Source organism: Monodon monoceros, unplaced genomic scaffold (assembly GCF_005190385.1).
Source record: "Monodon monoceros isolate NGI ecotype Baffin Bay Population unplaced genomic scaffold, NGI_Narwhal_1 Super_Scaffold_7, whole genome shotgun sequence".
NCBI lineage: Eukaryota > Metazoa > Chordata > Mammalia > Artiodactyla > Monodontidae > Monodon > Monodon monoceros.
Window position 1 is genome coordinate 55,789,094 of NW_021703784.1, and position 24,406 is coordinate 55,813,499.

At 52.2% G+C, this 24,406-nt stretch overlaps 1 protein-coding gene across 2 annotated transcripts in view; it reads left to right on the plus strand.

Moving 5' to 3' along the window:
* Positions 1-24,406, plus strand: part of CHRDL2 (chordin like 2) — a 31,522-nt gene that overhangs the window by 2,228 nt on the left and 4,888 nt on the right. For both annotated transcript variants that reach the window (XM_029208925.1, XM_029208923.1), the window contains exons 2-9: positions 8,502-8,614; positions 12,638-12,731; positions 15,012-15,154; positions 17,406-17,499; positions 19,199-19,254; positions 21,090-21,258; positions 22,194-22,388; positions 23,738-23,911. In XM_029208925.1, coding sequence (XP_029064758.1) covers positions 8,502-8,614; positions 12,638-12,731; positions 15,012-15,154; positions 17,406-17,499; positions 19,199-19,254; positions 21,090-21,258; positions 22,194-22,388; positions 23,738-23,911 — 1,038 coding nt within the window. The remainder of the gene's footprint in view (positions 1-8,501; positions 8,615-12,637; positions 12,732-15,011; positions 15,155-17,405; positions 17,500-19,198; positions 19,255-21,089; positions 21,259-22,193; positions 22,389-23,737; positions 23,912-24,406) is intronic.

Consider the following 24,406-nt stretch of genomic DNA (forward strand, 5'->3'; position numbering starts at 1 on the left):
CAAGAAAAACCTCAGAGCAGAACTGTTGAGTTAATGTGAGGTGGACTGGTAGTCAGAGGGGTATAAGATTCTGGGATGTCAAAGCCAGAAGAACATTTGAAAATCTTCTACCGTACCTCGATGTACCAATCCTTATAGTTAAACTGAAGCCCAGAAAGGGGGAGTGACTTGCTCAAAGTCACACAGCAAATTTATTAAAGCAAAGAACAGAGACCTGGATCCTAGTCTCCGATTTGTCACTTACTGGTTGTGTGAATTAGGACAAATCACTTTCCTTCTCTGAGCCTCATTCTGTGTAGTGCTAACAACCTATGAATCTAGAAACAATCCTATAGTCATTTGCCGAGGTCTTATTTGAAGTTCTCCTGTGAAGACCCTTGTCTTAGTTTAGTAAGTTCAGTTAGTAAGATCTCGGGCCTGTTATAGATATGAAATCTCCTGGTGGCATCTTAGGTGCTTTCAGAAGTGATACCGACGGATGGAAATTCTCAAGCCCGTGTGGTGTCTGACTCCTGAGGTGGCCCAGTCCTGCAGAATGCCTAGGTCCTGTGAACATGCATGGCAGCTTGCTCCTTATTTAAAGCACAAGGGTATTCAAACAAAGGTTATTCTATCCTTGGCTCTATTTCCAGCCACAGATTGAGCCTTGATCCTAGCCCAAACTGAATCTCAACTCCAGCCACAGGCTGAGGCCTAATCCTCAAACACTACCATAGATCAAACCCCTATTCCATTCCCAGCTAGAGCCCTTAGCCAGGGTGGGATCCCTGACCTGGTCACTGACCAGTACTGTTGCCAGTCCCAGGCTGAGCCACATGCGTACATGATGTCAGTCGCTTTGGGCACCCATCCCTCCCTTCTGTCTGTGGAACAAGAACCTGCCTAGTACCTTGACTCCCTTTCCAGTGCTCTTTCTCCTATGTCAGCTCCTCTTCTTTGTGCTCTTTCCTTACTAATTGTGCCCTCCACACCCCCCTTTAAGGTGTCCAGCACACTTCTGCTTTCTCATCTCTCCCTCCAGCCAATCCTGATTTCAGGGGAGAGTTATCAGGTAAAAACATTGGCTGCTCTATTCTATCTCCAAGGGTTATATAAACTATGGGAATCAAAGTTTTTGTTCCCAGGTGACAAAACCCCAGACCCCATAGGCAGAGATGGGGCGGGAAGGGAGCTCCCATGGTATGATATGGTACAGAGGGCAAACTTGGAATTAGAAGGTCAGGGCTCCAGCCCTGGCTCTGCCACCAATTCCAACTGTGACCTGGGGCAAGTTGCCTTTCTCTGCCCCTGAGATTTCCCCAGCTGTAAAATGAGATGGTTGGAGTCAAATAGATAATCATTGAGGACCATTCCAGCTTTAACATCCCATGAATCTAAGACTCTAAGACCCAAAGATGCTGTTGCCTTGGTTCTGAGTCTGCTCTGACCTTTGGAAAAGGGAGTTGGGAGAGTATGGGTCTGCAGCCTGGTACTCCTGCCCTGCCAGGGAGGAGTGGATAGATAGACTGATTCTCAGACACCAAGAGAAAGTGCCTAGAGGGCCTGGCACAGTGAGTACAGAGGACTGACATCTGGCTCCAGTCAGGCCCCTCTCTGGGTCTGTCTAGGAGGTTCTGCACATCCTCTCTCCCACCAGTAGAGGTCTCTGTCTCACTCACTGGCTTGCAGGCTGCGGAGCCGAGCAGGGCAGCAGCTGTGCAGTTGCTCCAGCTGTTGCACCTGTTCCAGGACTGGCCTCTCAAGTTCCCCCAGCCGCTGGCCACGGTGCCAGGCTCTGGGAGAGGGACCTTGAATCCCTTGGACTCCCAAAGAAGAGGACTGGCATGGGAGCAGTGCTGCTGGGAGGTGCAATGCAGAGATCATTGCAGGCATCCCCCTGCCTCTGGGCAGGATCCCATCCCAGAGAAGCCTGTTCCACACTCTTCTGTTGCAGTCAGGATTCTTCCTTGTGTCTCAGCTAAATCCTTTTGTTTGCAATTTAAAGCCATTTCTTCTGATCCTGTCTCTTAGGGTATGGGTTTTCCTATAATCAGCCTCCACCTACCCAGATCTGAAGACTGGCATTGGAGTTCATGCTGGCAAAAATCAATGACCTTAGACAAGTCCCAATCCCTTTCTGGGACTCAGTGTCCACATCTGTAAAATAGGGGATTGGACATCATCTCTCAATCCCTAACTTTCTAAGATTCTGTAAATCTATAAATGTATATGTCCAAGGCAGAATGGAATGTAAATAGGGTCTTCTATGCCCCCTGACATTTGCCAGGCAGCAGAGCTGCATTTCCTGGTTTGATGACTCTCTCCTTTGAGGTCCTTCTATGCTCCTGAACATCTGCCATGTGCCAGATACGAATTCAGCTTCAGGGAAGTGAGGGCCCTTTCCCTAGGTTGCACAGCTCAGCCACTGAGGAGCGAGGTTTTTACTTCTGATTCCCTTAGGAGACCTCCCCCATCGAGTGCCAGTGACCAGAGCAGAGCTTATGTCTCAGAGGGGAGCAAGTTTGTTTGTGTGAAAAGGAAGCTATACATAAATAAAGTATGGCTGATTGGGCACGAGGGAAAAGATGTGAACGTTCTCACATTCCCTCGCAGGCTGGCTCTCTCTAAGGTTTTTCCTGAGTTCTCTCAGGCTGGGGACAGGCCAGCCACAGTTCCAGCCCCAGCTCCACCTGGTGCCATTTTCGTGGTCTTATCCAGCCTCTCCTGCAGCCCAGAAGTTTCTTTCTTGTCGTTTCTGTCTCTTTTTGGAAGAATTCCCAGCCACACTACCCACTCCTGACTACTATAAGAGACCTTTATCGTAGCATGAGGGTTTCAAGGCAGAATGTGAATTGACCTTGGATGGGGCAGTTTGGGAATTTTGACTTACACATAAAGATCATGGAATCGCTCAGCCGCATACCTCCCCAGGCTCCTGGCCTTTTTGTACATGGTGTTTGGTTTGGTGGGTAATCTGGGAGTTCAGATGATGGGAGATGGAAAGGGGAGGTCAAAGGCTAATTCCCGTTAGGTGGCAAGATCAAAGTGCCTTAAGGGATTTGGCTCTCATGTCACATCATGAATTTCCCTTTTTGTTAAAGCAAGAGGTTTCCAGGATTAAGGACCAGCAATCACCTCCTCTTCCAGAACCTCCCTCAACTCCATTCTTTCATCATGCATTCATTTATCAAGTGCCAACTATGTAGCCTCTGCACGGAACACGGGAGATACAAAAATGAATGAGATCTGGTCCTTGCTCTCAAGAAACTCAGTTTAGTAAGGAAGAGGAATCCATTCAATAAGTATTTCTAATCTAGTATGATGAAAATTGTGACAGAGGGCTGAACTCAGTTCTGTGGGACCCCACAGGAAGGACTGGCCAGTGGCCCGGAAGGTTTGGGTGGCTTCACGGGGTGGCATCTAAACAGACTTTGGAAGAATGAGGAGTTGGTCAAATGTTGGAGATGGGGGATCACATTCCAGGTGGAAGAAACAGCGTGTGTAAAGGCACAGAAGCCTGAAGGAGTGTGGGTGGGGGCTGGATGGGGGGAGTGAGAAATTTAGCAAGAGGAGGTGAGGCTTAAAAAAGGGCCACCACCGAGAGTTCTGCTGGAAAAGCAAGTGGAAGCCTGCTCGTGACAGGCTGGGGTGACGTGATAACATTTTGACAGATACCAGAGTCTGTCTGATAAATGTTGCTACCCTGAATTCAGATTAGGTCAACCCGTCTCTACCTTGTTAACTCCTTCAAGGTCCAGGTCAGGCACCTTCTCAGGGAAGCCTTCCCTCAAGCCCCCATGCTTCCACTATTTTAGAACTTGTCAACTGTATGTATCATATCTATCTGTCTTCTTCATTAGGCTGTAAGCTCCTTGAGGGTGGGGAGGGTGTCTTATTTAGTTATGTACGAGGCCCATGGACTTGATATACAAAATGCTCAATCAGTGAATGAATAGCAGGAACTAATGTTACTATTACTAATGATAATAATACATCAAAACTAATGACAATAACATTTACTGCCTGTTGTGCTAAGAACCCCACATTCACCTGGTTATTCAGGCCTGAAACCTCAATCCCATCCTTGACTGCCCTTTCACCCTCTCCACCCACATCCAGTCTGTCTCAAAGCCTACCTACTGTACCTACTTAGTGTTCCTCACATCTGTACTTTTGCCAATCAGCACTGCTCCTGCCTTGGTCCAGGCCAGCATTATCTCAAAACAGACGACTGTAACAGCCTCTCCCTGGTCTCTCTGCCTCCAGTCTTGCTCTCCAATCCATTCTCCATTCCTGCAGCCGCAGTGTTGATTCTAAAATGAAAATGTGACCATGGGCACACCCCAGTTTAAGGCCTTTCTGTGGCTTTCCTTTGCCCTTGGGGATCTCAAGGCCCTTCGTGAGCCTCTGCCTCTTTCTCCAGCCTGATCTCTGGCCTCTCATCCCTGCCTTCCCATTTTCTCCTCCAGCCTTTCTGACCACTTTCATGGCCGTATCCCAGCCCAGATCTGTGTAGGTAGAGGTGGTGTTGAGGGAGTCTGGCTTGTGAGTGGAGCTAGGAGAGTGCAGGGAACCACAGGAAGCAAGGTTGGTGAGGTTGAGACCTGGGAGATTTGACCTTAATGGCAGGCACCATGATGTTCATGCCCTAATAGAATTCTGGGAGTAGAAGGAACACCATGAGAAATGGACTGTTAGGGAAGTTTGGGGTCAGCACCCAGGTCTGCTTTTTGTCTGTTTGTTTTTAACCTACCATTTAATTGAGCATCTAATATGTGGCAGGCATTAGGCCTGCCACATATTAGACATATTATTACACATATTATTTGACTTAATTCTGCAATAACCCCCAAAGATTATTACTAATCTCATTGAACAGATATGGAAACTGAGGCCTGGAATGTTTAAATAGCTTGTCTAAATGCAGGCTGCAGATAAAAGCCAAATCCAGTTTGAACCCCAGCCTATTGGACTCTGAAGTCAGAGTTTGGGAACTACATACACACTGGGTAAGGGGTTTTGAGGGGTGTGAGACCTGTCCCACTTTAATTCTTCTTTGTCTCTCTAAAGCCTGGAACAGGGCCAATCGTCCTCCACAAACAAAAACTTCCTCCACTAATGTCTTTTTCCTGGGTTAGACATCACTGGCGGGGCACGTTAACTCCGAAAGTCCCCCGAGGGAAGACGCAGCTGGCCCCTCAGTTGGAGAAAGAGATGATGGGTGAGATGAGATATGGTGGCGAGGTGGAGAGAAGAAGCAGGGCAGGCCTCAGGCCAGGGCTGGAGTGGGAAGGCCACAGAGGACCAACAGAGAGTGGATGGGAAGGGAGGGCATATGAGAAACAGACTTTGCCTCATTCTCCATGTCATCAGGATCGGCTGTCTGAACCTCATCCTAGCGCCCCCTTGGAGCCCCTGAGAGCTTAGGTGTATGGGACCATCAACACATCCGAAATCATGGAAGCTTGAAATGATCGAATCTTAGAAGCACAACATCCTACAACTCTAGAAGCTTTGTGTTCTAATGAAATGCAGAATCTTAGAAACCTAGAACCTTGGAATCTTAGAATTTTGAAATCATGGATTCAGAAACTATCTGTACAGTAAACCCGTGAAGATCCAAGTTCACCCCCACCCCTTATTTTGCAGATGGGAAACTGAGGCTCAGAGAAGGAAAGAAAGAGTCTTCCTCAACATCACACAGTGATTTAGTGGCATAAGGAGCTAGATCCCTTTCTACCAGCCACGTGCAAGGATGGGGCAAGGGCCAGGACTGTGGGGACGGAGGCAGCCTGAGGTCTTGGCAGTTCTTCCTCCTGCCTGGTTTTGGTGTGGCCTTGGGCACTCACCTCCCTAGAAGAAGAGGGAGCTCTGGGCAGTGCTTCTCACCTTGGAGGGCGTGGTGGGCCTGGGACTCCTGGGGTTGCTGGACGGCTTGCCAGGCCTCCACATTCTTAGCAGCTGCCAGGTCCGTCCCAGGCCAGGGCTGAGACATTCTCTCTGTCTTCATGCTCTGAGCCGGCGGGGAGGGGGAGGGGTTGCCAACTGGCACAGGGGCCGGGCTACAGGGCCGCCCCAGAGAAGGTGGGACAGGTTTTCTTCAGCAGCAAGCCTAAGACGTAAGGCCACAGCGGTGTTGCAATCGCTCCCTTCTCTGGTGGGGGAGGGACTGAGGAAGAAAGACATTATTCAATCCTCGGAGCATTGGGCTGGCTCTGCCGAGCACCCCAGCTGGGTCTGTGTCCTGCCCTCTCTGCCAGCAGCGGCTGAGAGATAAACACAGCTCATTTGATACGGGCCAGCCGGGGCCTTGCTGGGAACGGGATCTGCTGTCTGATCCCCCCTCTAACCATGCGGGGCTGGAAAGTGGGTGGGGAGCAAACCAAGCCTTGGCCGTCCCAGTGGCCACTGAAGCACAGACTCTGAGGGCATCACGACCGCGGCCTCAAATCCTTGTTTTGGGGAGGCCCAAGAGGCAGAGCAGAAGCAGTGCAGGGACCCAGGGAGGCTGGTCTCAGCTTCTCACAAAGGAAACTTTCTAAAGGTTCGCAGTGGCCCTTAGCTCCTGTCCTCCGCTCCAGGCCATCCCCAGCACAGAGAGGGGACTCTGGCCTCGCGGGTGAGCTGCCCTTGCTACTGTACTGCTTTTGATGCCCTGTGATTCTGTGAGTTTAAACATCTAAGAGAATGATTCAGAAAGTGTGAGACTCTAGAAAGTGTGCAGGAGGAGGCATGAAAGGCAATCTCTAGATTCTAGACCAATAGGGGACCCAGAGAAAAAAATAGTGAATGGGGGATGGTGGCCCGGGGGACCAAGAGAATAAACCTCTAGGCCCTGAGTTTGAGCAAAAAGCCATGGCAGGTGAGGTGAACTAAAGGGATCTCCGCTTGGGAACCTGGGGTCCTGGGTTCAAATCAATAGGTGGGTGGCCTCAGGCAAGTCACTCAGTCTTTGTGATCCTCAGTTTTCTCATCTAGTTTTCTTATAATCATGGTAACGATCCCAATGACCCTGCAAAACTGACTTTATCCTCTTGAATCTTGAACAGATGATAACGTCCATCTTGCAGGGTCATTGTTACCATAATTATCATAATAATAGCATTCAACTAAGTGTCAGGAATGGGGCTAAGTAAGCACTTTCCAAGCATTATTCAATTTAATTCTCAAAACATTGATGTTAATAAGATAATTAAGTAATTTACGTAAATAGAATATCATCAACAAATGTTGGTTCCTTTCTCCAAATTTCAATCTCATTTAATTCAACACGTCTTTATGGATACTTAGCTTGTGCTGGGCCTCCCAGTTTCTCCCTGAAAGAGCTTAGATTATTCTTTGGATAATGGAGAGGCTTTTGTAGGAATGATAGCATCCCTTCTGGGTTGTAAAAATCTTCAGGTACCTGTATGGAGGAGGGCTGGCAAGGATAGGGCCAGAGGCAGAGGAACACAGCAAGGGGGCCTCAACGCCTGACCTGGAGCCCTGACCTGGGGCTAGGTGCTGAGCTGGTGAGAGGTGAAGACATGAGTGTTCTAGACAGAGCTCGAAAGACTGGGCAATTGATGGGCTGTGGGAGGAGAGAAGGGGTGGAGGTCTCAAGAAAGAAGGATTGCAGGAGAGATATCTAACCCACAGAAGGAAATAAACTATTCTAGTCATTCTTAGAAGCATTCATCTACGTATTGACGACTGATGCGCAGATTACAAAAGTAACCGGGTGATGTGCAGTCACAGTACCAATGACTATTTTTAAGGATATTTAAAAGTCAGTTTCCTAACAACCTTTCACTAGGCAGCACTTTGTTTTCCCAATTCAAGCACTTTCCATCAGAGCTCAGTGAGATATAGGGACACGGTAGAGTATGAAAGCAAGAAAGCTGCTGTCAGTGGCTTTATTTGAAAGATAGGTCACATGGCCCAGAGAAGGGGGGGGTGTGTGTGTGTGTGTTCGCGCGCGTGCGCTCGCACGTGTGTAGGCAGGGGAGCAGCAGAGGGCAAGGGAGGGGAGGGTGCAGAGATGTAGTAAATAAATAAGCAAAACGGGACAAAGGAAAAGGAAGCAAGTGTGATTATGAGGGCAGAAGGAGCACTGCCTTGTGAGTCAGGAGACTTTGGCTGTCATCCCTGCTTGATGACTGACTTACTGTGTGTTTTTCGAGGTGTAGTTTGGCCTCTCTGGGCCTCAGATCATTCATCTACTTATAATAACTAACATTTACACCACAATTTAAATCTGTAAAGCATGTTCACTGCTTAATCCCCTAACCACGCTGTGAGAGAAGTGTTAAGGTTCAGAGAGGGACAGTGACATGCCTAAAGTCACACAGCAAGTGTGTGGTCAAGCTGATATTCAAACTCAGACATTCTGGCCCTCTGACTAGGAGAGCACGTCCTGTGGATTCTCCTTCACTTGAGTGGTCCAGATGACATCCTTCCTAGAGCCAGAAAGAAGGAGGGATGAGGCAGGGACTTCAGGCTGGAGCCTCCTGGGACTGATAAAGCACTGGTTGGTTTGCCAGGCCCAGACATGTTCTGCCTCTTTCATGGGAAGAGGTATTCCCCCGGCGAGAGCTGGCACCCCTACCTGGAGCCCCAGGGCCTGATGTACTGCCTGCGCTGTACTTGCTCCGAGGTAGGTTCCTCTGGCCACCTGTGACAGGTATGTCTGGGAGACCTCCAGTGAAGGCACCCCGGAGGGAGGGAGGACAGCCTGACTCTGAGGGTCAGGGGCACTCTGGAACTGGGCCCCCTAGAATCGTGCTCTGTCAGCAGCAACTGAGGGACTTGGGGCCGCACCACTTCACTACTGGGTATCTAATACATAGGCATAGATGCCTACTGTGCGCCTCCCAGAGATAAATCACACAGTGGGTCAGTAGCTGGGCTGGGATGAGGACCCAGGCCTCCCATCTCTCATCCAGCCTTCTTTCCTGCTGGTGCCAGCCTCCCTGTGCCCATGCAGCAGAAGACAGCCTTCCTGACCTGACCTCCTAATCCTTCCTTTCCTCGGGCTATCTCCTCCAGCCACCTCTCTTGCCGCCCTGCCTTAGGATGCCTTCTCCCAACACCACTGGTCCAAGTATTTATTCTTTGCAGCTTCACCCAAATGCCACCTCCACCAGGAGCCTTACTTGATCCCTCAGCTGGAAGTATTTTCTTCTGGGAGGCCACATAAGTTTCTCTGTCCCTTTCTCCTGATCACTGTTGGCCAAGTAAAATGGTTGTCTGTGTCTGTTAGTTACTGCCTCGCCTAGATGGAGCCCTGGGAGCAGGTCTTCCCAGGTATTCACTCATGCCCATTTCGGGGTCCTGCAGAAGGCTATACCAACTGGGGCAGAGACCAGATCTTCTGTTAACCTCTGACTCCCCCCAGCCCACCCCAACCCAGCACCCTCCACAGGCCCTTGTACAGTCAACTGGGTGGAATAAACGAGACCCCCATGTGGTCCAGAATCCCCAGGCCAGGTATGGGGTTAGAGGATGGCAAAGGAGGGAGTGATTTAGAACAGGGGTCCCCAACCCACGGTACCGGTCCGCGGCCTGTTAGGAACTGGGCCGCACAGCGATGCTCCCCATTGCTCACGTTACCGCCTGAACCATCCCCCCATTGCTCGCATTACCACCTGAATTACTATTCCCGCCCCCCACCCTGCCCCGTCCGTCTGTAGAAAAATTGTCTTCCACAGAACCGGTCCCTGGCACCAAAAAAGTTGGGGACCGCTGATTTAGGAGGCTTGAACCCCCTGGCCCTGGCTCAGCTGCCCAGTCTCATTGGTGTGAAGTCTGCAGCTCTCTCTGTCCAGGGGAGGGTGCTGAGGGGAGGGAGTACCTAGCTCCCAGCTGGAGCCAGCCCCTTAGCTCCTCTCTTTCCCTGCACAGCCAAGGCTGTGAGAGCCTCCCTTATTAAAACAATCCTCAGGGTGGGAGCAGAGAAGAGCTTCTGAGGAAACACTGGGACATGGAGAGGCCAGCCCCTCTCCTGACTCTGACCACTGGGGTCTCACTCCTCCTGGGGGTCTTTCCCTCTGACTCCCCACTGCTTCTGCCATGCTGGCCCCTGGTCGAACCTGATGCCAGTGGGAGCACAACCCCCCATCCCTGCTTCCCCTTGGTTTTCCTTAGCACATCTGAGGCCAATCAGCTTTTTCAGAAAGAACTTTGTGAAATATAGCCAAAAAACAGGAAGGAAACCATAACAGAAAATTCCAGACATATCATGCGGTCCAGTTGACAAAGTCCAAGTTTTGTGATCCAGTGGAGCTAATTCATTTCTCCCTCCCCAGAGTTCACACTTACACAGTTTCCTCACCCCAAGGGGCTGCAGCCGGCATCCCCCCAATACACCCTGAATCCCTTCCTTCTCTCCATCATCACTGCTCCCCCCTAATCTAAGCCACCTTCCTCTCTCACCTAGGCTGCTATGTGAGCATCCCATGAGGTCTCCCTGTACCCCTTTCTAATCTGTCCTCCGCACAGCAGCTAGAAGGATCTTTTCTGAACAAAAAACTAATCATGTCATTCAAAAATCTCTTAAAACCCTCCAATAGCTTCTCGTTGCACCTAAAGTAAAATTCAAATTGCCTGCTGTGGGCGCTATGTGATATGACTCTGCCTTATTCTCCAACCTCATTTCCTACCTGCACCAACACTTCAACTCATTCCGACTTGTTCCTCCACCCGGAATGTTCTTCCCCCAGATCTTCCCAGGAATGGTTCCTTCTCAACTTGCAGTTTATAACATAAAGTTGCCTCCTTATGAGGCTTTCTCTATGGCTGTTTCTAAAATAGTCTAACCTTGTTAACGCAATCACATTACACTGTTTTATTCCTGTTATAAATTTAACATCTGACATGATCTTGTTCCTACTTATTTATTTTTTATAGTCTGTCTCCCCCTGCTAGGGGGAAGCTCCGTGAGAGCACAGCTCTTGTCTCTCGCTCACTGCTATGCCCCTAGTGCTCAGAAGAGGATGTGGCGCCCAGCTGTCATGCAGTAAACATTGAGTGAATGAGTTAGTTCCCGCCCCCTCCACCAGAGGCACTTTCATGGAAGGTGCACAGACCCTGCACAGTGCTCACCTGCTGTGTGTCTTAGGCAAATTGACCTCTCAGAGGCTCTTTTCTCATTTTGAAATGGTGGATAATAAATAGTATCTACCTCTAGGGTTGTTGAGACGATGAAGTGAGAGAATGCATTTCTATATAACATAATGCCCATACCTAGTAGTCACTCCATAAATGGTAGTTATGACTTTCCTGAGAGGCACCCCTTGGCTGCAAGGCCTCCTGCCTTGCCCCTGCCCTTTCGCACCCCCAGCCTGTCTCTGCCTTACTTCCTGCTGCATGTCGCTCATCATCTCCACCCCTTGGTTCCTTCAACGCCAGAATCAAGAGAGAGATTCTAACTCTTCAGACAACACAGTTCCTCATACTCTACCCTGGTTTCTCACCTGAGGGGCTCCGTTCACCCTCTGGACATTCATCAAACACCCCTGTGTGCCAGGCCTCTAGAAGGCTCCTTCTGGAGCTCAGACCAATCCTGTGGACTCTAGGATGTCCCTTAGCACTGAGGAATCCTTGTCATCACTTCTGGCCATCTGGGGAAGCAGTGACCCCAAAGAGACTAAGGCCTGCTCCAGGGTTCTCCATGGGGCAGGAGGCTGCCTTGGGAGAAGTGTTTCGGGGGCACTCAGCTGGGGCTGGAAACACACTTGCCAACTCCAAAGTTTAAACAAAGCTGGCTCCATCTGACTAAGGAAGAGACCATCTCTCCTTCCCCTCTTGGCTCTCATTCATTCACTCATTCGTTCATTCGAACTTCAGCAGGCACTTGTTTGGAGCAAGGCCCTGTGCCCAAAATTCAGAGATGAATAGAGTGAGGCTTGGCCCTTGTTCTTGGGAATTCGTGGCTGAACAGAAGAGACAGATGTAACGGTTTGTTACAACACGGGGCAACGCCCTTACAGCAGAGGGAGAGGAAAGTGTGGGACGTCTGTGACAGACTGACAAACTGCCTGGGAACATCTCCAGTGGTGGCCTCTCCCTCCAGTTCTTCTGTTTCTGCTCATCTCTGTGAATGCTTCTCTGCCCCTTCTCTCTCGTTTGCTGTATTTGAAAAAGTCCAAGATTTCAGGCCCTTCCTCTGGTACCAATCCCAAGGCTTTGTGTGGGATCAACCACACCTCCCAGAGATTTAGAGAGCAGATCACAAAGCCCTGAGTCTTCTCCACATCCTGTTTCTAGCTGTGTCCCCATCCCTGTCACCTCCCTTTCTGTGTCACACTCCTCTCTTAGCCCTGAGGCTCAGGTCCAGAGGTAAAAGAACAAAGCCCTGGAGTTAAAAAAGCACAGTCAAGATCAATGTTAGAATAACCCAGTCTTTTACTTGTATTTCTCAAATACCACAAAGGGACACAAAAGATCTGTGTAAATCCAGGCACACGGTGCCCTCCTCCGTGCGAGGGAGGGACACGGATGGGCGAGCCACACAAATGAGGAGGGAAGGGGAGAGACTGGACACACAGAGTTTATCACTTTTATCCCACTGCAGGCTTAAAGCGAGTACAGTGCCCTGCAGTTGGGAGGGGGTTTGGGGAGAGGACGGTGGGAGACAGTGGCTCCTTGGAACTAGGACTGACCCCTGTGTCCCCTTCAGAGTGCCCATGTGAGCTGTTACCGCCTCCACTGCCCGCCTGTCCACTGCCCCCAGCCTGTGACCGAGCCACAGCAGTGCTGTCCCCGGTGTGTGGGTAAGTAGCTGCGCTCCTGCCCTTGTGCCAGCCTCCCGCTTGCCCACTAACCCTTGACCCACTCCTGACACAGGCCTCCAGCTTAAGGAGACCCCTGGAATGAGAGGGGCAGTCTGCAGACACCAGAAGTGTTAAGACACCAAGGTGCTCAGGGGAAGACATCCTCCATGGATCCCCAAGGAGGGCTGGGGTAGCCACAAACTTCTCGTACATAAGTAGCTGTGTTTGGCAGGAAGACAGAGAGAATGTGGAAAATAGCTGAAGGAAAACGGGCATATGCTTGGCCTGTTGACGACACACATGGTCTCCTATCGCTCTTGGGCTGGCCAGAGCCTGAGTGAGTGGACGTGCCTTGTGTAAGTGCAAGTGAGTGAGCTGGGGCTGGGAGGCCCTGCAGGGTCACCCCAGGATCAGCCCAGGATTACCACCAGGGGCTGGGACTGGCCGAAGGAGTTGGAGTACATGTGCTCTGAGATTCCTCCCAGGGCTGGGGTTTAGGGATGCTGTGTGCCATGATGCTAAATGTCCATGATTTTAAGAATCTGCTGGGAGCCTCTGAGACTCGGATTCTAGGAAGCAGAGGTAAGAGAGAGGAGAGGAGAGGTGGTCTGAGAAGAAACTGGCAGAACCAAGTGTTAAATGAGGGGCAGCCAGTGGGGAGGCCAACTCAGAAGGCAGGGACGCGTTGAGAGGCGCATCCACGCTTAGTAGCATTAAGGTGATGCATACAGCTGATTCACTTTGTTGTACAGCAGGAACTAACACAGCATTGTAAAGCAATTATATTTCAATAAAGATGTTAAAAGAAAAAAGTTCAGTTGGGTGAGAAAAAGAAAAAGAAGATGATGAAGGGAGGGAGGCTCCAGACTGTAGCCTCAGCTCCAGACTCTGGAATCATGGCTCTCCTGGGGAGCTGGGGACCTGTATGGAGGATGTATGTAGAGGGGCTCCTTTTCCAAGGGGGACCCCAGTAGGGATCTGACCATGACTCCAGCTTGGGTCATAGTTTCCTGATTCTGGATTCCCTAGGGGAGCAGAGGCTTTGTGCTTCATCCCGCCTAGGGAGGGGGCATCACGCCTCCTCCCAAGCTGAGGCTGACCCCGGGACTCCTGACCACGCCTTGCGGACTGTGCCTTAGCCCAGACCCCTTCTTCGTCACAGGCTCCTCCCTCCCTCTCTCTTTCCCAGCCTTGCCCCTTTCCCTGCCTAGTCTGCGTGTTCTTCAGCTCCTAAGACTCAGCTCAGCCATCAGCCCCTTCAGGAAGCCTTCCCTGACCACCCTCCTCGGCTGAGTTAGGGGCGCCTCCTCTGTGCTGCCACAACTTCTGTGCTTCCATCGCCCTAGCCCATACCACACCAGTGTCACTGCCTGGGGCCTGTCTCTACCCAGTGAGACTGTCAGTTTCCTGATGGGAGGGGCCGGGTCTTATTCGCACTCCATTCCCACTGTGTAGCATGGCGCCTGGTGCAGAGAAAGTGCTTAGTAAATATGTCTTGAAAGAATGAGCAGGTTGTGACCACCTAGAGGGGTGGGATAGGGAGGGTGGGAGGGAGACGCAAGAGGGAGGAGATATGGGGATATATGTATATGTAGAGCTGATTCACTTTGTTATAAAGCAGAAGCTAACACACCATTGTAAAGCAATTATACTCCAATAAAATGTTTAAAAAATAAAATTAAAAAAAAAAAAAGAATGAGCAGGTTCCCCCTGGACGGGAGGCTTACCCCTCTACCCAGCAGGGTGAGGGCTGGCTAATTGGCAGGTGACGGGGAGGGGGCTCTGGTGGCCAGGGAATGGCAGGAGCTGACGCCAAGCTTACACAAGCGCAGTCCATATCATACCAGCTGACTCCACTAGGATGAAACTCCATATGGGACCTTGTCTTGTTCACTGCTGTATCCCCAGCACCTAGAACAGTGCCTGGCACTAGGAGGTGCTCCATGGATGCTTATCGAATGTTGAATGAACTCACACAGGTCCCCACCGAGTGGGGCTCAGTGTACCTGAAGCATCTGGCCTTGCCTTCTTGCTCCAATCAGCACCAGCTCTGAAACTGAGGGGCTCAAAAGCTATGGGAGGGAGTGACATAGTCAGACATAGGTGTCCCGGGGACCTCTTTGTTCACTGATAGGAGGTCTGGCTGGGAAGGCTGAGGCCAGAGCTTGGTTTAAATGATAGCAAGGGATAGGATACAAACATTTCAGAATAGTGCCCAAGTTAGTTCTGGCAAAGCTCTTCAACCGTTTTCTCCTTCCTCCTTCCCCTTCCCACCTGCAGAACCTCACACCCCCTCTGGGCTCCGGGCCCCACCAAGGTCCTGCCAGCACAACGGGACCACGTACCAACATGGAGAGATCTTCAGTGCCCACGAGCTGCTCCCTTCCCGCCTGCCCAACCAGTGTGTCCTCTGCAGCTGTACCGTAAGACCTGCTACTTCCCTTTAGCACAGGCCAGTGGTCTGGGCCTGCAGAGCACAGTGGTGTGGACCGGGGCGGGTAAGGGGAATTGTTCCTCCTGGTCAAAGGACAGTGAAAGTGAACGGGCTCAGGGGGAAGGGAACATCTGGGACTTGGAACGTCCTGCCTTTCTCTGGGCTTCCGCACCCTCCTGAGCTGCCTGGTCACCTTGCACTGACATTTGCCATTACTGTGTCCCCCAGTAGACTTTGCACTCCTTGAGGGGAGGGGATATGTTCAACTCATTTCTATATCCTCCACCACGCCCAGCTCAGGGCCTGGCACACAGATGTCTGTAATGATTGTTGAATGAGTGAGTGAGTGAATGAGTGAATGAGTGATCAGTTATCAATCCTGGGGCGCAGAGCCAGAGCCAGACTGCGTGCAGTAAATGCAGCTTAACCTGAAGCTGCTTAAACTCCCCTGCTGTGGTCGGAGTTGGGCCTAGGGACAGGCAGGGCTGAACCAGCAGTGTTATCAGGGGACAGAAACTGAAGCCAAGCAGGGCCTGAGCTGGAAAGTCTTCCCCTCCTCCTCAGGGTGGGTTCTGGGCCTGGCCCTGCTGCATGTTTGCAGGTGGCCTTTGGCATGTCACCCTCATCCTTGGGCTTAGCGCATCTGTGCTTTGGTGGGAGAAACTCCTGCCCTCCTGATTTCCCTACTACCTGACCACCGAACTTCTCTGGGCCTCAGTTCCTCTGAGTGTGTAAGGGAGTCTGACCAGGTGATCTCCAAGGTCCTCTCCATTTAAGATAATAATCTGATTCAGTGGTGATGAGAGGATAAGAGACCGAGAACCATGTTTCAGCTCCAGCTCTGCCATGGTTCCCTGTGTGACCTTGAGAGAGTCACCTCTCTCAGGCCTGCCTCCCATCCTTTCAGTGAGAGGATCTCACCCCTCCAAGAAGCTGAATTTTAAGGTATCTGTGCTGCAGAGCAAACAACTTAATAATAACAAGAGTGACCACTTAGAAATCAACTGAGAGAATCGTTATTTTTGCAGGGCCTGGGCCTCTTGCAGTGAACTAGTACACTGTACCTACTAGGAAATGCCTTATGTTTATATACAGCATCCCAGTGGCCCTATGATGGGGATATCACTATTCATAGTTTTTAGATAAGAAAACTGAGGCTCAGAGCAGTTAAGCGATTTGCCTAAGGTCACACAGCTAGTTAAGTGGCAGACTCAGAATTCAGACCCAGGGCCATATAATTCCAAACCCACATTCCTTTACCTGCACTGTGTGGCTTCCTGTGAAGGGATGACCACCTAGATTAGCAGGGGCTGTGGGAAGAGACAGAACTGATGGTGGTGGGGTGGTAAGAAGCATCCTTGGGACCCCTTGTCTCCTCTCCCTGGATACTTGGGTCTCCCCTTCTTTCTTCTGATCCCTGTTTATATGGGAGTGGTTTGAAGGATCAGAATCCTTACTTCTGAGACTCACTGGAAAAGGAATAGGGAAAGGACTCAAGGTAATATCACTTCCTCCCAGGTACACATTGTGCCTCGCAGTTTAACAAGGGTTTTCATAACCATTCCCTCATTTGATTTCACAACCCAGATGGGAGTGCCCCCATTTCACAGAGGAGGAAACTGAGGCCCAGAGAAGAGAAGTGACTCACCTAAGGTCATCTGGCCTCTGACTCCCAGAAGGCCCTTTCTCCTGCAGTCTTGCCTTTGCAGGCTGCATCCTGAAGTTTGGGAAACCTCGAGTTTCAGTAAGAGCAAGATGAGCCCAAGTAGTCATGCACTCATCCCCTCCTCTATGCTGGGCTCCCTGTTCTAGGCCAGGGGAGAAGGACACTGATAGCAGTAGGAAAAGCCTGAAGACTGGGTTCTAGTCCATTCTGCCCAGCTGTGTCTCTGACTTCAGAAGGTCCAGGCCCCTCCGCAGTCCCTCCCCATCTGTAGGATGGGAGAATCTCACCTCACCAGGTTGCTGTGAAGGCCTAGGGAGAGACTGGGTACAAAAACACTTTAGAAGCTGAAGGGTAACTGTTACCTCAGGGCCTGGGTAAGAGTGGGAGGGGTACAGGGACCCCGCCTCTGAGATGGCTGGGCCATGCCCAGGACACTCTACTGCTCCCTCCCTCCCCACCTCAGAGGGGACCCCAAGGCCATTTGCCCCCCCCACCCCGGGCAGGGGCTCTCCCAGCCCCAAGGCTGGTCCTCAACAGAGCTCATCTCCCAGCTCCTGTTTGCTCTGTCTGTCAGGAGGGCCAGATCTACTGCGGCCTCATGACCTGCCCAGAACCGGGCTGCCCTGCACCCCTCCTGCTGCCCGCCTCCTGCTGCCAGGCCTGCAAAGGTGAGTCTGTCCCTAGATCTGGCAGTGCCCGCCCATCCCACCGCAGGGACCTAGCCATGGACTGTTAGGGGGGAACCTCAGGGGACACCAAGCATGTAGCAAACCATTCTTTCCTCAGGGTGGTGGCTTAGCTGCAGCCTCTAGAAAGCTAAGCCTGTGTCAGAGGCTGATGTGCATTATTTTTTATTGCAATCTCAGGGAGCAGGAAGGAGGGGAAGGGAAAGTGAAGCAGGGAGGGAGGGAAAAACAACACAGGAATGTGTTGGGGAGCTGGCCTTTGCTTGATATCAAGTATGACCTATTGCTCTAAGTGACCTCCTGCTCCTCAGAAAAGTCTGGAGGTGATAGAGGAGGAGGTGGAATTTGCCCAGCAGCCACCAACTCTCACTGGTCAAAGATTCACCCCAAGGCGGGGTGATTCCCTCACACTCCCCGGTTGTGCTAGGCTGTCCTGGGAGCAGGAGGTGGGAGTGGGGCAGGGTAAGAAGTGGGGGCAGAGACATGGAGGAGGTGTGGCACGAGGGCACCCGCTGGCAGGGTGAGTCTGAGGGAAGTTGGCTGGAGCCCATGTGAAGGGGGTATTGCTGCAGTGCCTGCAGTGAGGGGACAAAATCCCTGCAATCAAATGAGGCCAAGAGGATCTGAAGAGGCACAAGAGAGGGGTCTGTACAGGCAGTGACCATGTCTCTTCCTGTTTTCCTCATGACAGAGCTGGGCACAGGCCTGGGCTCACTGGAGCTCAGGGCACCTGTCTCAAGCAGAATCCAGGTAGCATCTCTGTAAAGCACAGAGAGAGGCAACACACTGACGAGTGCGGGGCAAGCAGCTTGGGCAGAATGAAGTGCACAGATGGCCTGACTGTCCCCTGTGGGCAGGACTTGAGGAGGGGAGTGCTGCACTATAGAACGTTTCCCCAGATGTTGGCACTGTGGAAGGGCACCGGGCCAGGAGCCAGGTGATCCCAGTTTAGTCCTGGTTCTTCCAGCTAATTCCTGCAGATTCCTTCCCCTCTGGGCCTCAGCTGTGCTGTGTGTGCACTGAGAAATTGGCCTTGGTGATTTCTAATGTACAGGTTGATTCCAACGTTCTGGATCTTTGAACCCAGAATGCTCAGTGGTAGACACTCTGTATGTGAGGCAGGGGTGAAGGGGAGAGAATCCCACTCAGGGATCTAGGAAGCTGCAGGACTCCAGAGGGTTTTGTGTGCTGGTGCCCCAGGATGTAGGGGATGGAGGAGTCCTAGGCTGTTCCAGCTGGAGGGGCAGTGGGGCTAGAGGGCAACCACAGGAGGGTATGGTGTAGACCAAGTCTGGTGACTTCATGCGTGGCTGGACAGAGAGGCTGCCCAGGGGACTGCAGCTAAGCAGGCTGGGATTCAGAGCCCTCGGGCCATCTGTGACGACACTGAACAAGATGCTCTGGCCCAGCCAGGTGGTTCAGTCTTAAGTGACCAAGAGGCCAGTGTGGGGAAACTGAGGCAGTGGCCCAGTTGTAGGGACTTCATCAACCTAAGGGTGAGGCGACGCTGTAATGAGAAGTAGGAATAAGGCCCCACTGGGGCAAAGGGACCTACTGGTGTGGGGGGCTGCAGAAGTGGCAACAGGCCTTGGAGGGGCAGAGCCTAGAGGTGGTGGCCTGCAGGGCTCTGGCCCCAAGGCTGAGGAAGCAGAGGCTGACCCGACTCCCTTTGGGTTTTCAGATGGGTCAAGTGAGAAGTCAGCTGAAGAGGATGCCACGCAGTCACACCGTGGGGTGGTGAGTGCACAGCTTTAGGGACAGGGTGGGGAGAGGAGGGGAGGGCGCTGGTATCCAGGGCCTAGGTCTCCTTGCTCTGGAGCAGGCAATACCAGTTGTTGCCCTCGTTTCTCATTTGTCCCCTGGGTCAGCTCCATTAGCCGCCACCAGGTTCCAGGCCCTCTCCTTAGACTTCCATCCTGGCTCCCACCGTGGGCTGGTGAGTCAGGAGGGGTCTGGGATAAAACACCACACAGGGCAGGAGCAGGCCCCAAGCTTCCCAATTTCCTTCCTGGAAAATTCTGATGCTGTTCCATCCAGAGCCTGTGTCTGTCCTTATTCAGGCCGCCTCTGGGCAGCATGTCCCCCAGGGGAGTGGCCTCTGACTTGGGCCAGCCTTCCCCATCTAGCTCCTGAGGTACCAGTTCTTTGTCTGGGGCTACCTCACTGTTGCTGGCTCCATCTTGACCCCTCTCGATCTTGGTCTAGAGTTAAGATGAGCTAACCTGCCCAGCGCTCTCTGGTCAGAGAGGAAAGAGGTGGGAGAATGGGCCCGCACACTGACTCACGTCCCTGTCTGCACCTGTGCTATGTCTATGATGTGAAGAGCTCCACCTGCTCTTTCATCCTGGGTCACCTGGACCCTGGGGGACTCGAAGGGGGGGTTCCCCTTCCCAGAGACTCCCCAGGGGTCTGAACGAATGCGCTCTCCCTTCTCCCCTGCCAGCTCACCCCCACTTCCCAGGCTGGGCTTTGTCTAGCGGGTGCTGGGCCACGGGACCTGACCATGTCATCCCCCTTCCTCCCCATCCTCTCCCCAGGAGGCAGCTAAGTGAAACCCACCAGACTTAGTTCCAGGCCCTGAGCAGCTACTTACTGACTTGCTGGATGCCGTGGGCAAGTCACCAATTAGGGGGCTGGGCTCTTCAATTCCTTTCTGCCTCTATTCTACTTGACAAGCATTTCCTGGGTGCCTCCTGTGTGCCTCGGCCTGTGCTGGGGCCTGGGACACAGTTTCCACTCTAGGAGCTCTTGTGGGCTCAGTCCAGCCATCAGAGGACTGACTCAGAGACTGTACAGTCAGAAAGGGGCTGCAGAAGAAGGCATGTGAGTGACTCAGTGTCAGTGACGGGGTGGTAAGCTCTGCCCTTTGCCCCCAGCCCACTTGCTCTTCTCCCACGGCCTGGAGCTCCCAACCCCCAATCTCTGGACTGGGGAGCCCCTGCCCTGTTAGGCTGCCTTCACACACACACCCTTTGTTCTCACTGCCAGCCCTCCCAAGACCTGATCTGGAGGGGTGGGGTCTCGGGATGTTGGATTCCAGGGACTCAGGAAAGGAGGCTCCCAAGACCCATCATCTCCGGACAGGGCCTGCTCTCGGCCCTCCTGCCTGTGGGATTCCGGGGCCTGGTGGGATCTTCAGAGGCCCATCCCCTGTCCCATCACCTAAATCTTCTTGGACAAAGAAGAATTTCCTGACTCTCATCCTCACTACATTCTCACCTTCCATTTCTTACATATTAAGTTCTCCAGGTCCCTGATCACTTATGTCTCCCAGATCAAGACCACAGCACCCTTGCCCATCTCAGCCCCAAGGCTCTGGCTCTGCCAGCCTGAGAAGGGCTCAGTGGAGGCTGGATTTCCAAACCACTATCCTCTGAGAGTTTTCAAAGGCCTGGGAACATCTTCGACCCCATCCAGATCTTCTTTCTACCCAGAGCCTATGCCCTGTCTTCCCTGGGCCATCAGGCTCAGTCACTAGAGCCATTCTCAGGCCTCTCACCGCAGCCTCTGTCTGGCTGCTCCTGCACTGGCAGTGGCCTGTCGGTGATCTGCATCCTTCCTGCCCTTTGCAGAGACATTCCCAGGATCCGTGTTCAGGGGACGGTGGGAGAAAGAGAGACCTGAGCACCCCAAGCCCCACTGGCCCCAGCTCCCCCCTGGGCTTCCTCCCTCGCCACTTCCGACCGAAGGAGGCAGGCAGCACGACAGTCAAGATTGTTTTGAAGGAGAAACATAAGAAAGGTGGGAACTGGAGCCTCTGCCGACCCCTGAGGTGGGAAAGGGGGGTCCTGACCGCTCCCACTTCCCATCCCTGCACCTCCACTGAGTGGTTCCCTAATCTCAACTTGGCCATGAGCTTGTAGACCCCTAGAACGTCGGGTCTAAACCCCCATTTGACAGATGAGGACACTGAGGTTCAGAGTATTGAGTTAGAGACAGAACCAGTCCCGGAACCAGGACTACGGGCCATACAACAGTACTTTTTTTAGCATCTGCCACGTCTTTGCTGGGAATTGAGGGACACAGAAAAGAGAGATGGTCCCTGTCCTCCAGGAGCTCCTAGACTAGTAGGGCAGACAGACATGTACATTAATTATTATAAGATAAGGAAGTGGTAAGGGAACATTTTTGGTGAAGGAAGGAGGACGCAGAGCTGGGCTGCAGGAGGATGGTTGGGATGGATCAGGGAAGGAGGCTAAGGGGACAACTGTGGCAGCAGAGGGGGAGGAAAGAGGCCTCACTGCAGGGCACCCTGATTGGTGGAGCGGGAGGGGCTGCAGAGGCATCCGTCCAGACCCTCGCTGTACAGATGGGACACTGAGGCTGAGACAGGAGAAGGGACCTGACAGAGCTCACATGGCCAGGTAGTGACAGCACTTGATCACAGGTCTCCTACTGTCAGGCCATCCCTCCCCATGCCCCACTGGAGGTGCCTGTGAAGTGCAGGGGAGGACTCTCCATCTTCGGCAAGAACTTACTGGCCCATCTCGGCCCTGAGTGCTGAGATGGGGGATGTCAGGGACAGAGGACTGGTTTACTCCCTGGCCTCCACTTTGCAGGCAGTGTGGCTGGGCCAGACTGGTGGAGCAGGGGCCCCCCAAGGACCTACTCCCAGCCGTTATTGGACTCTGACCCGAGTCTGAGGCACTGACCCTCCTCCCTTCCTGCCCTCCCAGCCTGTGTGCATGGCGGGAAGACGTACTCCCATGGGGAGGTGTGGCACCCAGCCTTCCGCTCCTTTGGACCCCTGCCCTGCATCCTGTGCACCTGTCAGGACGGCCGCCAGGACTGCCAGCGCGTGACCTGCCCCACTGAGTACCCCTGCCGTCAGCCCAAGAAAGTGGCTGGGAAGTGCTGCAAGATTTGTCCAGGTACAAAGAGGGCCTGGGGGCAGGGAGGGCACTGGCCAGAGTGAGCCATGGGTCTCTCTCCCCAGAGCACAGACACTTGGAACATCTCTGACATGGATGGGGCATGGCCTCAGAGCCAGGGGATGTAGGGGTTATTACATGCACAGAATGTTAGAAGCACAGCAGTGAAAAATGCCCAACTCATAAAATATTAGACTTATGGAACCATCTACTGTTACAGATTCAGAGACTTTCAGACATACATAGAATCAAATGATGTCCTGGATTCTGTGAAGTCATAAAATCTTAGGCTATTAGGACTTCTAAGAGGAATGGCCAACATTTATTGAGCACTTATCATGTGCCCGGTAGGTATTTTGGCTGAATTCATGTAATCCTCACCAAAACGGACAAGGCAGGCATCTTTATCTCCATTTTACAGAATGAGAAGATAAATACCTTGTCCCAGGTCCCGAAGCTGTAAGTGACAGAGCTGGGATATGAACCCTGTCGGTCTTATTCCAAAGACAATGCCCTCTTTTTATTTACTTATTTATTTATTTTGGCTGCGCAGCGCGGCTTGCAGGATCTTAGTTCCCTGACCAGGGATCGGATCCCAGGCCCACAGCAGTGAAAGCGCGGAATCCTAACCACTGGACCGCCAGGGAATTCCCACAAAGACAATGCTCTTGACCACTGCTGTCTTCCTTCAATCCTCATCAACATATGGGAAAACTGAGACCCAGAGAAGGGCAGGGAACTTCCTAAGTCACACAGCAAAAGAGCAGTGGAGCTGGAACTGGAACTCCTTCTAGAACCTGTCCTGTATCACACTCATCATTACTGCCATTGTCACCTCAATCCCTCCCAAACCTTTCATTCTACGTGTGTTCAGTGTGAGCCTGTGCTGGGTGGTATGAGTCACTCAAAAGACTTGGAGAACATGATTCCTGCCCTTCACCCTGCGGGTTTACTTTAGAGAGAAAACATACCCAAGTGAAACAATTACAAGGCAATGCAAGGCAGTGTGGGATTAAGGGCCTGAGGGAGAGGCATAAGCAAGAAGGGTTTTACAAGCTATGGGTGGGAGGAAATGGTGCGCTGAGCTGTTCCAGGTAGGCTGCCTGGAAGAGGTGGAAGGTGAAGTGGGCCCTGAAGGGTGAGAAGTTTCCTGACATGCTAATCAATGGGAGGTGAATGGGGGAGAGGCCCCTTCTCTCTTCTCCAGAGACCTCCTTCTCTTCCCAGGGGCACCAGAACTTTCCCAAGGGCCCTATTGACCCTGAGGGAGATGTCAGACCAGTGGCCCCTCTTCCTGGGCTACCAGGGGTGGGGAGACAGAGTGTTCACGAGCTCCTTGTCTCTCCCAGAGGACAAGGCAGACCCTGGCCACAGTGAGATCAGTGCCACCAAGTGTCCGAAGGCGCCGGGCCGGGTCCTTGTCCACACATCAGTATCCCCAAGCCCGGACAACCTGCGTCGCCTGGCCCTCGAGCGTGAGGCTTCTGAACAGGTGGAGATCTACCTCTGGAAGCTGGTAAAAGGTGAGCAGTGGCCCACTCCCACTCTGGCCTGTCCGCCTTCCTTTGCTCCAGACCCGCCAAGGGTGGTAAGGGAGTTTTGTTGATCAAGTGCCTCTGGCCCAGGAAGACCTGCCTTGGGTCACCTTCCAGCTTTGAGTCCCAGATTCCGAGATAGAGGGAGACTGATTCTATCTGACAATTCTGATAAGCTCACCCACTCTGAAATGCCAGGGCCTTGAAGTGCTCCCTCTCCTGGGGGAAAGGGGTTTTTACACTTTGTAAGGAGCCAGGACAGAGTAATGCCTACCCTGATAAAACAAAGAGCTGTCTATTGGTAGAATTTCAGCAGACTGGGAGGAGAGATCTTTTCAGGCAGGAGGGCCCTCACAGCATCCTCAAATCCTCAAGGCTAGTCTCATTCAGCCTTTTCTATAAGGTGGATTCTATCCCTCCAAGGTAAGTCGACATCAGAATATGTTTCTCATTCTGTAGAAACTCACCCTGTTCAGCAGGCTG